At 40.8% G+C, this 15,803-nt stretch overlaps 1 protein-coding gene and 1 pseudogene across 4 annotated transcripts in view; both read right to left on the minus strand.

Annotated features, from left to right (window-relative positions):
* HECW1 (HECT, C2 and WW domain containing E3 ubiquitin protein ligase 1) overlaps positions 1-15,803 on the minus strand; it is a 432,582-nt gene that overhangs the window by 99,768 nt on the left and 317,011 nt on the right. For 2 of the 4 annotated variants that reach the window (XM_029926561.1, XM_029926578.1), the window contains exons 8-11: positions 14,568-14,710; positions 11,605-11,705; positions 8,618-9,943; positions 3,569-3,670 (exon numbers count right to left, since the gene is read on the minus strand). In XM_029926561.1, coding sequence (XP_029782421.1) covers positions 3,569-3,670; positions 8,618-9,943; positions 11,605-11,705; positions 14,568-14,710 — 1,672 coding nt within the window. The remainder of the gene's footprint in view (positions 1-3,568; positions 3,671-8,617; positions 9,944-11,604; positions 11,706-14,567; positions 14,711-15,803) is intronic. The other 2 variants (XM_029926571.1, XM_029926585.1) reach the window with 2 other exon arrangements.
* On the minus strand, positions 10,588-10,687 carry LOC115286133 (annotated as a pseudogene).

Genomic DNA, 15,803 nt, shown 5'->3' on the forward strand with positions numbered 1-15,803 from the left:
TAATTCAGCTCACCTGTTAGCTGTAAATGTTAATTAGCTCACTGATGAAATTGTGCATATGTGAAACTACTAGGTAGTCAATGTTGGAATTTCAGTGATTCCCAAATTAGTAGCAATTGGGCATTTTCCCCCCTTGAATTCCACATGACTGTCTCCCAACAAAGAATAAACATTAATCTTAGAAAAGTATTGTGGTATCTGGTTCAATTGAATGCTCTTCCCACCACTCCCTATGAGTAAACTATGTCAGGTCCCCTGGACACACTGCTGAGAAACTAATGCCTTCGCCCTCCAGGTTCCCATAGTAAAGGAAGGATTCCTTCAAAGACATGGCTCCAGTCTCATAAATTCAGTAAGGAAAATACTAGAAAATGGTACAGTGGTAATAACAATTTCACTGTACAAGTTTCCATATTTCTAAGTCTCTCATGGAAAAAGATGGCGAGCCAGGTGGACAGGCCATACTGTCAATATATTAAATAAATAGTGCTAATTATAAAGCATACTGCTAAGTTCTTAAAAATATTTAGAAAGTAATAGCTAAGTGTACTTATGGATAATAAGTGTATTTTCTGGGTTGCTTTGTAAAGAATTTACTTTCACATATTGTGTAAAGACAGACAGAACTTCAGGCCTCAGCATGTCCTGATGGACTTGAGACTGTGTTGTCTAAATAGATTCCTGCCAGTGATTACCTTCAAGATGGTGGGGCAAGTTAGAGTTTTTCATTTGTGACTGAAAGACCTATAAGATACAGAAGTATATATTTTCCATGAAGTCCAGGAACAGCGTAGAGCCCAATAATGTATTGTCTTTAGTTATTATACCAACAAAAGCCTGTGAAACTGTTCCTCCCCTTTTATTCTTTTTACTTTAACAAATGCAATACCATGTTTGTAGTTTAGACCTTCCTCTTGAACTTCAGCCACACATCCAACTGCCTTCTTGACATCACTACCTGGATGACATCTCCAGTATGACTTGATCAAAACCACGCTTCAGGTCTTTCCCACCCAAACCTTCTCTATCAGCAGCCTTCCCTTCCCATTAGTTTTGTATACAAACCTTGTAAATAATTGAATGTAAGACTATTTTAAAGAATTGCTTTATACAAGCTGCTTTCAATAATGAAAATAAGTTCATAGGTTTCAATTCTCTTCATGCAACACTGAAAAAATATTACAGAGGCTGGTAGTGAAGCCTTACAACAGTATTTTCTTAGCTAATCTCCTCCTAAGTTAAAATTCTTGAGGTCATTCTTTATTCCTATTTTTGTCTCACACATCATATCTAATCTGTCAACAAATCTACCTACAAAATATATTGCCTAGAACTCGACTACTCCTCACCACCTCCACTGGTCCCACCTTGGCCTAGGCCATCATTGCCTCTCACCTGGGCCATGGTAATAACCTTATGTTGGGTCTCATGCTTCTGTCCTCTCTCTCCAAATTTAATGCTAACAGAGCAATCACAGAAACCTAAGTCAGAGAATGTCATTTATCTGCCATACATCGACAATGTTCCCCATTTATCCAGAGTAAAAGCTGAAGTTCTTAAGTGATCAGGCTCCTGGTATCTCCCTGACCTTATCATCCACTGCCTTCTTCTTCCTAAATCTGCTCCAGACACATTGTCTCCCTGCTGTTCCTCAAACCTACAAGGCAGGGTGTTCTCTTTTCTCAGGAAGCTCTTCCTCCCCCAGGATGGTCCTTTTACCTTCTCTAAGCCTAGTTTCTAATGTTGCCTCTCAGTGAAGCCTACCTGACCAGCCTATTTATAATGGTAAACTAGCCACCACCACATGTTCTAAATCCACCCTAACATGCTCTGCTCATGCTCTTCCATAGCATTACTGCCTTCTAACATGTTAGGTCTCTGTCAGACTATAAGCTCCATGAGGACAGGGACCTTTGGTATGTTTTGTTTACCTAAAACAGTACTTCACATAGAGGGAGCATTTAATGAATATTTGTTGAATGAATATCAGTAATGAAGTCATCCATGTACTATATGAGATTAGCTAAGAAAATACTGTTGTAAGGCTTCACTACCAGCCTCTGTAATATTTTTTCAGTGTTGCATGAAGAGAATTGAAACCTATGAACTTATTTTCATTATTGAAAGCAGCTTGTATAAAGCAATTCTTTAAAATAGACTTACATTCAATTATTTACAAGGTTTGTATACAAAACTAATTATTACTCTTGCATGGATTGGAAGTCAATTCATGCATATACACATTGTTAGGTTATTTATTGTGGGGGGAAAAGTGTTCCTTTAATGGAGAGAACATGCTATAGATATTTTTATGTAAGTGCTAAGTAGAAAGTATAGTTGACACTGAAATTTTACTAGTCATTTGTGGACTATCCATAAATCAATGTATAAATGAAGAAATCAGTTATCAAAAGTTAAAGAACATAATGTTTGCCTTGACCCCTCCCAAACAAATATGGTGTTTTTTAAAAAAATGTTTACATATTCAAGGTATTTATTGCTCTTTCAGTGATAAATTACAACTGAATAGGACAAGACTGGTGTAAATGTAAAATATACCACATTATCAAGAATAGATGAATTACGGAATAAGCATTTTTCTTATGAAAATTGTAACCTACTAATGGAAGCACAAAGAATGTAAAGAAACATAGATTTCTAGCATCCTGGAAAGATTTTGCTGTTGTAAAATCGATCAGTTCTTAAAGGTTACCTACCTTTGCATGAAAAACAAGCTTAATCCAAAACAGAGATGTTCTAGAATTATTCATGAACATGTATAATGCTAAGTGAATGCATAATGTATGGGGTATCAATTCCTTCTTAGAAATGTATTATCATGTAGTATTATAAGGTTGAAGCTGGAATGATAGCTAGGGACTACCCACTCTTAACTTAGCATTTAGCTAATGAGAAAATTAAGGCTATACTTCACAAATAAGAAAACCAAGTCTCTGAGATAGTAAATGATTTCCCCAAGTTCAAATGATTAGTTAAATAATAATTAGTTTTGCAGTTACCAGGAGAAAATGATGTAGCATACCATCCCTAAAGATGAATTTTTTTTTTCCTGGAAACCCCTAAGAACTATAGAAGAAGTTTGAGACTGTTACCTATTGATGGAAGTTAATAGTAAGGAAAACGCAAATTCTTGCATCCTGCTGGGTTGAATATTTTATTATTGGGAAGTGCCTGTGACATAATAGGTCCAATGAAGAACAACAGAATTATTCTATCTTGACCTGTGAACTTTCAAATATAAAATAGTAAAATTTAGGACTAAAAGATCAGGTACAATTTGCAAGGACTAGTCAAGTCTTGTAAAGAAACACTCTCCTTGTTTCAGAAGGTGAGGGGGGCACTGAAGGTACTAGGTTATCTCTTCAAGACCACATACTGAAACCATTAGTCAAAAACCCCATTTTTATAGTAGGTGCCATATTGATTTTTGATCACAGTGTGAGGTATGGTTTGGGGAAGAGTTTGGATGTGTATACATAAGTTCATACTGACCTGTTTAGACTTGATAGGAAGAATTAAGACAAAGATTTTAAAAACTAAAGCTTACTTGGTGGAAGAGGCTCATCGATTGTTGGGTAGTGATGATGTTCAGGCCTCAAGGAAGGAAGCTGGCTTACTGGCTGGGAATTATGGAGTATAGGACATTCACCTATGGACAAGATAGTCAAGACATTCAGATTCACTCATTGCTGCAGCAACGCCATCAAAAAAACATGACTATAAAACAAACTAGTACAAGAAAAGAACCCCAGGATGGGCAATCTGTTTTCTACATTAGTTTGCTACATTCACAGTCATTCGTGAGAGAGGGAGTAGAGGGCACTTCTTTGCTTCAAACCCCAAAGAAAATAAACACATTCCTGACTATGATCTGTAATTCACAGACCAATATGTGGGATCACGGTCTGATTCTGTAACCACCTGACTTTTCTTGATGGGAAGGTGACATCAGACAGGGACACAGAAGAAAATGAGCAGAGCCTGACTTTAGCCTAGCTAAAGAAACAGGCCTGTCTGAGGGAAGTGTGGCATTTCTAAGGTCCCATAAAAGCTTAAGGAGCCAGTGTAAAACCATAGGTCCTTATCTGGATAAGTTTCATCACAGGGCTGCTAAGAGGCTGTATTTCAGGTTTTGTTTTTGGAATGAGATTCTTAGATGGTGGATTTTCAAGATAGGGCTGAGAAACTGGTGGGCCAAGAAGGCAAATTCCTGTAGTATGGGAGCTTAGGGACTGGGGTGGGGAGCCAAGCAGCTATGGGATCTTGTGATTGTTCCGGATTGTCTTGAGGAAAAACCAGACAAGTCAGGGTGCTCTGGAAAGAGAAAAGGACAAGAGACGAAGGAAGTAGATAAGAGGCAGGAAGACTGAGACAGAAAATTTGAAACACAGAAGTGGATAGAAAGAAGAAAGATGGACATGGAGAGATTTTAGAAATAGACATATCCACAGAATGCATGCCTCAGTTATTATAGACGTAGCTAATATTATTGTCAGTCACACTTAATAACGGACTGAACAATGTCCTAAAATGATGTTCCTATCTCAGGATGTCCTCAGATCCTGGTACTACTGCCTGAGAGTGGCTATGTAGAAGGCAGGCCAAATCACCAGCTGTTGGGGCACATATCAGAGGCAATTGCTCTTGATCTTTGGAGAACTAGAAGGGCCATGAGACAGAGACCATTCAGACTAGTATCCCTCCAGCTCACATGCTCCTGGCCATCTCAAAATAGCCCCTATTAGCCAGAGGACAAAGGTCAGGCCTTCTCCTACCTCTGCCCTCGATGGCTGATGCAAATAGTGTCTTTAGGTCAAAAAGGATAGAAACTGAAAAATGGTGTTAAGATATTTATGGGATCTCAAGTTTCAAATACTTCTAGAGTGTCCATACATGGAAAGGATGGTAATTTCTTCTCATTCTGGATCCATAAAACTGATAAAAAATGAATTAGGAAGGAAGTCAGGTGGGTTTAATTTACCAGTTTGACTCCTAGAGCTAACTAAAGCAAAAACAGAGATGTATTCAGGAACAAGAGGTCCTTTTAAATGTTAAGTATATAGCGTGGCTTCTTGTGCAAACTTTGGTATGTGACTCAAATCCTGGGGTGGAGTCTTAGTGCACAGCTCCTGTGAACTGACTCCTGCTTCAGATAGGGGTTCTGTTTTTAGTGGATCTCAAACTCATGTATGTCTTTGTATGTATTTCCTGTCAGAAACTAAAAAGCAATGATGCAGTTGTTATGTCACCAGCTGCTGCATTTTCAATTTGGTTTCTTAAAGAGAACAACAAACTTACCTCTTGTAATTAATTCAACCAATCAGGTTAATTACTCCTCCAAGCTAGTGGAAACATAATATTGCTGCTCGCTGGGGTTAATGGAGCTGACCCCACCGCTTGTGAACCCAAAGCAAATGCAATGATGTGACGGGCGCAGCTCAGCCTACTGAATGGATGCAGCGCACGGAAGAAGCAAGCGATTTTGTTCTGCAGAGGCCACGGCTCCACACACTCACCGTTGCCTCAAATACAAAGCAAGTGTTCAGACCTGCTAGACCCCTGAGAAGGAAACATATTCCACTTTAAAAGTTAGCCTTACTGCTTATCTGCCTGGGAGAATCCTCACTTAGTGAGAGCCAAGTGCTTCACTTGAATCATCTCATTTAATCCTTCCCATAACCCTTTGGATATCACAGTCAGGAAATAGTGGGGCTGAATTAAACCCAGGAGGCCTGACTCCAGGGCCCAAGCTCAAATCACAATTTTATACTGCTCTTTTCATTCGATCTGCAGTTTTTTAAAAAATATTTTATGTTGAGGTTAAAAAGGAGTTTTTTACAGAGGGAAAAAAGCAAGAACTAGATACAGAACGCATCTTCCATAAATTGCTGCAGACATCGTTTTGCAGGCATGGATACGGTAAAGGAACATTGGCTAATTTACTGAACGAATCTGCAATCTTAGGGACAAGCATGATTCTTGTGGAAGAAGATTCTTGTGCAAATATCATGCGGGGTGTGGTGAAGCCTTGCTTTCTTGGAACCTGTGCCAGTGAGGGACAGAGTCACATCACTGACAAAGGTAGTTCAGGGGCTCACTGTTGGCAAGGGAGAAGATGGGCTGTGAAGAAGTCACATGCCAACATATGCCCAGCCTTCGTGAGATTGACAGTCTCAGGGATCTTCAGATTGCCACTTGCAACCACCTGAGTGAAGCCCATAGGTGCTTCTTAACCTCTTTTGAGATTATAGTCTGCAGAATTCAGGAATTCAGAAATGTATTTAGAAACTGCCCTGCAAAGATTTCTGCTATGGCTTTGAAATGCTTTCCTGTCCTTTCTGTTAAAGAGGAGGTTCCCTCATTGGGCAGTTAGTACTTCAAAGGCATGGGAAGTGTTTTGTTTTGTTTTGTTTTTGTTTTTGTAATGCCTTTATATAAAGGCAATTGCATACTGAGCCAATTTTCAATTAACCATATGTGGGCTTTCTCCCAACATAGCGGTCAAAATATATACCATAGGATGCAGCAGGTTGACAAACTAGGAATCTGGCCTTGTTTTTATATGCCTCTGAGCTAATTATATTTTTAAATGTAAAACTGTTTTTTAAAAAAGGCAGGCTTTGGTTAGAAGAGTGGTTGCTTGATTTTACCTCTTGATCTACAAAGACTGAAATATTTATTATCTGGCCCTTTACAGAAAAAGTTTGCCGACTTCGGGACTAAAATATCCCTGCCAGCTCCTAGTTGCGCCCTCTATGTGTGTGTCCCCAAATCTCCTTATACTACAATTATTTTTAATTCTGTTAATAATTACTGAGCACCTTTCACACGTTGTGACATGGATCTGTCTCCCTGTGCTCAGCACAGAGCATCTGGCCCAGAACAAAGGGATTCAAAGTACCCTCATTAAAGAACGGAATGGTCCATTCCATTTTCAATGGTGCCTTTCCCTATTGTATGCCATTATGGTAATCCTCTCTGTTTCTCTTTATCAGTCTCTTCGCACTTCTCCTTTTACCGTGTACTACTTTCTGAAATGTAGAATTGAGCTTTGCTGAATACCAGGATGAATGTTTGTGGTCACTTTGGTTCCTGTAAAAATTTAGAGATGCCACGCATTTGTGTAGATGCTAGAATGAAACATAAAGAAAATACAGTTCTGGCCCTTGATGAGCTTACAATCTATAGACAATACCACCACCTTTGTTTGGAAGCTAATACAAGCAGTAGAACAGAAAAATAGCATAATCTATAGTTTTTGCTCTTAAAAAAATGAATTATTTCATATTATTATGTGACCTTTGAATTATTCCCCCCATGTCACTGTCACTTGACTGGAAGATGGTTCCCCATTCTGGATAAAGAAATGTGAGTTAATTTTATATATGATTCCACAGGCAAGACTAAGAAGAAACATCTTTAGTTAAGATACAGAATACATTTTAAACCTAAAGGTGGAGGCTTTTAGGTTAGAATCCCACTTGAAACAAAGTGATTTATGAATTCCTGTTATTTTCCTTCCATTAGCCAAAATAACCAAACCAAAACAAAACAAACTAAAAACAACAAAAACAAAACCACAATTAATTACGATAGCTTTGTAATGTAGTTTGAAATCAGAGAGCATGATGCCTCTAGCTTTGTTCTTCTTTCTCAAGATTGCTTTGGCTATTTGGGATCTTTTATGGTTCCATGTAAATTATAGAGTTGTTTGTTCTATTTTTGTGAAAAATGCCATTGGAATTTTGATAAGGATTGTATGGAATCTTGCAATCTTGCAATAATATTGCTTTGGGTAGTGTGGGCATTTTAACAATATTGATTCTTCCAATCCATCAGTATGGAATATCTTTCCATTTATTTGTATCCTCTTCAATTTTTTTCATTAATATCTTGTAGTTTTTCAAGAGAACAGGGAACAGATTGATGGTTGTCAGTGGCAGGAGTGGGAATAAGAGAAATGGGTGAACTGTTTTTGTTTTTGGATTGAATAATAGTAAAACCATACCAAACCAAACCAAACCAACAATAACGAGAGCTGAGCAGACAGAAATAATGACAAATATATGTAGGCTATACATATCCATATGTACACAGGCTAAGTTAAATTCTAAAGCAGAGGTAAAATCAATGTTCTTTCAATTTATATTAACATTTATTGCTAATCTTCAGTATGTTTTGGGAAGTTAGCAGATATTTATACATTAACCACCGAATACTTGAATGTTCTCTGCTTATATCATGAGATACTATCTATGGTGCTCTGGTCACTGTCAAGACTAGAAGGGTAACATGTACACTAACCAGTTCTAATGGTTAGTTATAACAGAGACGCACACATACAAATGCACACTCACATGAGTGCGCTAGTTGTGATTCTTGATGTCTATCTGAAAGGTGGTGGATGTCTGTTCTTCACAGTCATGAATACTTACATACACATATACACATGCACACATACATGTACAGGACAGGCATACATTGCCCCAGCAACCCCATTGGAGACTGATCCTCTCACTTGTTTTTAAACCATGTTGGTGAGACCTGGGTCCCCCTGCTGGTCCTATTCTCACTCTGATCAGGTTTGAGGTCTAACCTTCTCTCCGATTGCTTGGCCCTGCCACGGGGGACTCCAGACCTTCCATGGTTCTTGCCACGCTGGCGGCGGGGGCGGCCAGCTCGTCGTGCCACGGCCCGGTGCCATTCGCTGACTCCGCGTCCAGCTCCGGGCTCTGCACCGAGTCCGGTACAGATTCGAACGCGCTGTTCTCCTCCTCCTCGTCGTCTTGCGACGAGAAGACGGTGCTCTCGGAGATCTTGGCGCTGTCCACGGAGGAGAAGCGGGTGTGGCTGGCGAACCTGCTGCCATTGTAGCAGGAGGGGCTATAGCAGGAGGCGCTGTAGCAGGAACTGCTGTAGCAGGACGTGCTGTAGCACGAGGAGCTGTAGCAGGAGGGGCTGCAGCAGGAAGTGTCACAGCCCTCGCAGCTGTGGTCCCCGCCCTGCCGGGGGCTCGAGTCGCTCTCGCTCCCCGTGCTGGGAAGCGTGTCTCCGTCAGGGCCATTGGTCAAGCCGGAGTGGCCGGAGGTCGCCGTGCCTGGAGTACCTCCCTCGGGTTCCTCTCCGTCCTCTTCGAGGGGTGGTGGCGCGGCAGCTAGCGTGTCCACTTCGCTGAGCCCTTCCTTCTCGGAAGCGTCCTGGAGGGTGGCCTCCTCCTCCGCGCCGTCGTCGCCCCCGGCGCCGCCGCCCTGGGCGGAGGGCATGCTGTGCAGCAGGGTGTGGATGCGGATGTAGTGTGTCCGCGGGGTTTCGGGGTCTCCGCAGGCGGACGCGATCACCGTCTCCAGCTCGGACACCGGCAAGGAACACGGCCTGCTTTTCCTCTTCACCGAGGCCCGCAGCTGCAGCCTGTCCTCCCCCTGCCCCAGGGCGGACACGTCGCCCTCCTCCTCCTCCGCCTGCTCCTTCTCTCTCCCAGCCCGGCTCTCGGTGGTCGCTTCCTCCGCCTCCGGCTCCCCGGTGCCGCCCGGGCCTCCGCCGTCCTCCAGCAGCCCGGGTGGGGGCGCCTCCCCACCCAGCTCCAGCCGCTCGGCCAGTTCTTCCGCACTCAGGGCGGGCTCGGCGTCCTCACGCCCCGGGCCCAGAAGCTCCCCAGCCCCTTCAGGTCCCACAGAGCCCGCGCCGTCGTCTCCTGCCTCGCTGGTACCTGCAGCTTCCTCAACTGGCTCGGCCAGCTCCAGACTCCCGTTCCCGGCAGCGTCCCCGGCGCTGCCCTGGCTGAGTGGCTCAGGCTTGGAACCCCTGGGAGGCTCCGGTGCCTCGTTGGGAGGTTCCTCGAGGCTGCTGGCCACCAGGTTGTTCATGGGGCTGTCCTGAATGTCCGCAGACTCGGGCTCGGTGCTCAGGGAGATCTCTTCATCATCTGTGGGCGAGAAGAAAATGTCATTTCTTCCAGAAGAACGCGTTATGGGGTTAGTGTATTAGTGTACTTTGCCGGCCATGTAAGACATCCTAAGGGATTTCTGCGTGAGGCTATTGAATGTAGGGGTTGATGAGGGTTTCTCATAGGCCAAAGCTCTGCTGAAAAATATTATAAGGACTTCTGTTAATGACAATTTGCTGTTGTGATATATATCAGAATTCTGTTTCAAGGGAATTCATAGTTTTGGTAAAAATATCCAAAGCCTAGAACTACCCAGTTCCTGGCACATAGCGGGTGTTCAACAATGTTGGCTTCTGGGAACACTGCAGGGAAGCGATAGGGGGTTATAGGGCCTTGAACATGGCAGGCAAGGCTAATACTTGCTCAGAGTGTTTCCTCTGTCTGGGTCCACCAGGTGGCAGAATGGGAAAGTTGGGTTCTTAGCAACCACAGAGAGAAAAATAGCTAGTTGATGGGAGCAACCACAGCCCTTCAGTAGCTGAGACGCGGAGGCCTTCAATATTTGAAGGTTATTGCAATGGAAAATAAACAAGGTCTCCATATCAAGCAACCATTCGGGGGGCAGCAAACCACTGTTTACTTCTACCTTCCCCTCAGGTGCTTTACCTACTGGATCTCAGCCAATAGATGTGTGTGAACTTCCCATTTCATCCTTGCGCAGGGGCCATGCTAGTCTTCTCTATATCATTTCAATTTTAGTATATGGGCTGCTGAAGCAAGCACTGAACTTCCCATTTCAAAAGCACTACTGCAATTGACTCATTGAAGAGGAATGATACCTCTTGGTGAGCCATAAAGCTTTTTTTTTTTTTTTTTTTTTTTTTCCCCTACACTGAAGAAGAGTCAATTTTATTCTCAGGATGAAGAAAAGGCTGAGTGAAAGGACCAAACAAACAGTCATGTTTTCTTTCAATCCTCATTATATATTGGGCATAGACAAGTACAACTGGACTTTAGTGGGTGGGCAGTGATAAACTCCAGACCCTGAGTTTTCAAAGTCTCATTAGCTTTAATAGTAACTCATAAATGTGGCCCAGAAAGACTGGCTACTTCTCAGCATGATCTATACTTAGTATGGGAATTCAGGAGAGGAGCAAAAGTGGAATTATGAGGCATCTCATCATTCTTATTTGGAAATATGTTTTGGCTTGAAAAACTGGGCACTGGATGATTCTGAAGTTTTCTGTCCAACTTATGTTTTTTATTGTTCCCTGTGATAAATTCATTGAATAATAGTAGTTCTTCAATAATATGGTATGTGTCACATTCATTAATTTTCTCATCCATCCATTCATTCATATATGCAATGATTAAGTACCTATTGAGTACCTCCTATGTGGGTGCTAGGAGTAAAATGATAAATCAGACGCGGCTCCATACCCACAGTAGTCTCAGTGTCAATTCCCACTCCACTCTCTACCCTCTACCTTTGGGTCACCAGAATGAAGAGGAGCCTTTCAATCAAGGGGACAGCAATCTGGCTTCCAGAACAGATCACTGGCTTCTGGGCCTCAAATGGAGAAGAGGGAGAACCACAAAACCTAAGACATGTCTGGAGAGAACCATGGTTATTGTATTTTAGAGAAAGGAACCACACTGACCCTCTGCAAGGACGAGATATGAATTCATGCCAAAAATACCTGGGTGGATGGAGGAAGTGATCTCAAATCGGAATTGCAGCTGTCCACTCACATGATCTGTTGGAAGCCTGCGGCCAAGTGTGTAGCTGACCACCCTATCCCTAGAAGGAAATAAGCACCATTACAGATCTGGTCAATATCTCTCCTTAAAAATTACACAGTATTGTTTCTATGCCAGTAGGTGAAGTGGGCAAGCCCAGGGAGGTCCTGTTAATAGGAGGTGATGATCCACTCAGGTATATAGAAAATGGTCTTAAGGTAAAGATAGGAAATTACATCTGCTCAACAACAATGTAAAATTTCAAGGAAATCCTTCTTGAATATTCTAAAGCAGGAGTCAGCAAACTACAGCCCAGGGGCCAAATCTGGCCCACCACCTATTTTTATACAGCCATGAGCTTTTTACATTTTAAAATGGTTGAAGAAAATTAAAAGAAAAGTAGTAATTTGTAACACATGAAAATTATATGAAATTCAAATTTCAGTTCCCCAAATAAAAGTTTTATTGGAATGTAGTCATGCTTATTAGTTTACTTACGGTCTGGGGTTGGTTTCATGCTACAATGGCAGAGTTGAGTAGTTGGACAGAGACTGTATGATCTACAAAACCTAAAATATTTACTACCTGGGCCTTTACAGAAAGTTTCCTACAAACCTGTGCTCTAAGCCAAAAGAACTCCCCCAAAAGACAATAATAACAACAAAAAAGCCATGGCTATCTTTGCTTGCTTTTCCTGTGCAGGCTGACATTTTCCAAGTATGCCCTTAATAAAGGATATCGCCAGCAACAGATGCATGTCTTGCAGTACATATACACAATGTCTAAGAAAGATGCCCTCATGGTTGCCGGAGTAACCTCCTCCATGTGAGGAGCTGTGGAGTGCTTCTGAAGGGGGTCTGTTGCAGGATGGACTGAAGCAAGACTTGTAGACTAGTGTCTAACTATACCAACACCACGGCCCCCCAATACACATCTTGAAACTCCACCCTGGAGTTTGGCATCATCCCCGCTGCCCACTCAGGGCAATTTCTCAATTACTAAGAAGAAAGTTATCCAGGGGGAGTAAACTTGAAACTTCGCTTTTATAGTTCCATCAACAAGTAGCTTCAGCAGAGTACATTGCCTCCCCACCTTGGCCTAACTAGGAAAGGCTACTGCCTTGTTAATTCAAGAATTAACAAATCCAGTTTATCCAATAATAATAATAATAATAATAATAATACAAATTCCCAAACCATTTGTTACTCAGATGATTCTGTATTCATTCCACTTATTCACTGGTCACATTAAAATCTAAAGGTAAATCACTTGCTGGTAGTGTTTTAATGTTTCTAGAAAATACCAGCATTATCCAATAACATATATCCCAATAATCCACTGACTTAATATATTTTTTTGATAAACCATAGTTTAGTGTTTGAAGTTCCTAGGAGATCCATTAGATAAAACATTATATGCAAGAAAAACAGAATGAACCACAATATTTTGTTTATTTAGAGAGGGCTTTGGTTAATATTATGAAGCAAATCTGCTATGACCACAGGAAAGAGATCCTGAACCCAAAACCTAGTTGAAATCAGTAGAGACTTAAAGACAATCAAGGATTAAGACAAAAACTAAATTTTTCATGCTTTGCATTTATTCCAGACTTTTCTTTCTTTTTGTTTCTCACCCATTTTATCAATAAATATTTTTTAAGCCCATGACATGTGAAAAGTGCCACAGTTGATACAAAGAATGTAATGCAGGGGCCTGCCTTTAAATAACTTATATTCAGCTAGAGGCATAAGGCAGGACAACTAAATAAAAAGCACAAGGCAGCCAGTGATATCCCACATGCAGCTGACGTGGTCTGTTTATAGGACTTCAGGGCAAGCAGAGAGCCATTGAAGGGCTGCAGTGTTACAGGGAAAGGAATCAAGGGAGCCTTCTGAGTTGTCTTTATTTTAAAAGTCAGGGAATATGCTATTTTTAAAAAATGAACAGTTTGGAGTAGTTTAGTCTGTATGTACCAGGGACTGCTTAGCATTCTTTATATACATTTGTTTGCTTGTTTAATTCTCACAGCCATAAATGGAAAGTGCAAACACTCTGTGTGACACATGGCTGTAGCTCCATAAATGTCTCTGCTTGGCTTGAGAGTTAACGGCATATCTATATGCACACAGCTGTATGTGTGGTTCTAACTAAATGTCCCTACCATAATCATTAGTGATTCCAAAGTCCTGAAAATCCAAAAGGCTTTAAATGAAGACTTGGAAATTGTGTAACTCCTCATTCCTGTGATATCATTCTAAGGATTACATTGTATAACATAGCATACATTTATAGCCCAAGAGCCATACATAGTGTTTTCAGATGGAGTAGCTGTTAACTAAGGAAACGTATATTATATATAAATATTTTATCTTGTAAGAATCCACTTTAATGAGAATCATGACTGGACATGAATGTAAAAGATACAGAAACATCCTTATATACAACTGAATTCTGCAAGTAACATAATTGCAGTTGTCCATGACAATTCATGCTTTTAAAATTTCATGCATACTATCTAGCATTTTCTATAATTACTAGCATTTTCTAAGTCTCTCTACTCTAGTAACCCAGCATTTGATCTTGTAATACAAACTTCTCAAATGATTAAATCCCACAAGCAGAAATAATACTTTTCATGGTAAAACAAATTTTCATTTCTACCTGTCTAGAAAAATGCTGCATTAAGGGCTTCTTTCAATATTGTCTTGGGATTTTCTGCTCTCTTGGGTAAGCAACCAGTGGTACACAGACAAGGGAAAGGGAAGGGCTTGTTTAACTAAATGCTGTAGCCTGAGCAATAGAATTAATGGGAAAAGCCAAGGAGATTCAATACCACCATGAGACTCTATTATTGCAGCTTGCAGGCCTCCCTTCACCAACTCGCTGAAGCTTAGTGATAGTGAGGTCTCAGTCACAGGTTTACCCTATGGCATGTCTCTCCAGGAGCCTTTGAACGGGCATCGACAGCTTTCCCAAGAAGCGCTTGATGATGGGGCGGCTCTTAGCAAACTTGTCTTTCACCTCAATTTCCAGTACATCAGTGGGCAAGGACACAAAGCTGAATTGCTGCAATGAAATAATATGTCACATTAATTAACTGAGAGGTGAAAGGGCTGGCCAATTCCCAACCCATCTGCTTTGGATGAAGTCATTATAAAACATCCCAGTGGCAATATATATATATATATATATATCATGGTCTTAGAAATGCTGTGAGCCCTGTTTATTTGGTAAATAAATAACAATAACATTGAAGTACTTCTTCGATGCTTAAAAATAAGACTATTCTCTGAGATTCAAATAATAAAAACAACTCACCTTCAGGAGAAATAATCCACATAGGCCTCCCTATACTAAAGGTATTAACACATAGAGAAAGAACAAGCATAAACTCACCTATTATTAAGGAAATGCACTTTAAACCATAACAAAATACCCCTTTTTTCATGGTTATAATGGCATACATTTAAAAATGTTTGATAGTACCTTGAATTCTTGAGGGTAGAAAAAGAACTCTGTACTGATGTACAATCCCATTCAATGATTCAACCTTTGGGAAGGGAATTGACAATTTTTATTGGCATTTAAGCTGCAAATTCCCTGCAGCTCAGAATTCTAATTCTAGACATTTTTCCTCTGCATTAATTTGTACAAGTATGCGAATTATATATTTCATAAGGATGTTCACTGGACCATTAACAATATCAAGAGACTGTAAAGACCGAAAATGTCTATCAACAGGAAACCAGTTAAATTAAGGATACTAAATCTTTGGAATTGACAACTCTGCTGTCATTCAACAGAAACATGTAAATCTGTACCAACCTGAATAGATACTTGAAAAACAAAGTAAAAAAGCAAGATGTTGAGAATCCGAAGAGTGGGATTTCATTTGTACTTGGAACTGTAAAGAAATGTCTGGATGGGTATACTGCAGACTCAACCCTAAGAGGTAGGTTAGTAGGGAGGACAGAAAGCTGATCTTTTCCATTTGATTCTAAATTATTCATTTCTTAAGTAGCATACCACATGATTTTTAAAATAAAGGCAATAACAATTAAAGAAGATTGTGACTAACAGGAGTTGGTGTGGCCAGCAATGAAAGTATAGAAAAGGAATAAACAACCTAGCCTTCTACCTAAAGGAACTAGAAAAAGAA

The sequence above is a fragment of the Suricata suricatta genome, chromosome 2 (genome assembly GCF_006229205.1).
Source record: "Suricata suricatta isolate VVHF042 chromosome 2, meerkat_22Aug2017_6uvM2_HiC, whole genome shotgun sequence".
NCBI classification, from domain to species: Eukaryota; Metazoa; Chordata; class Mammalia; order Carnivora; family Herpestidae; genus Suricata; species Suricata suricatta.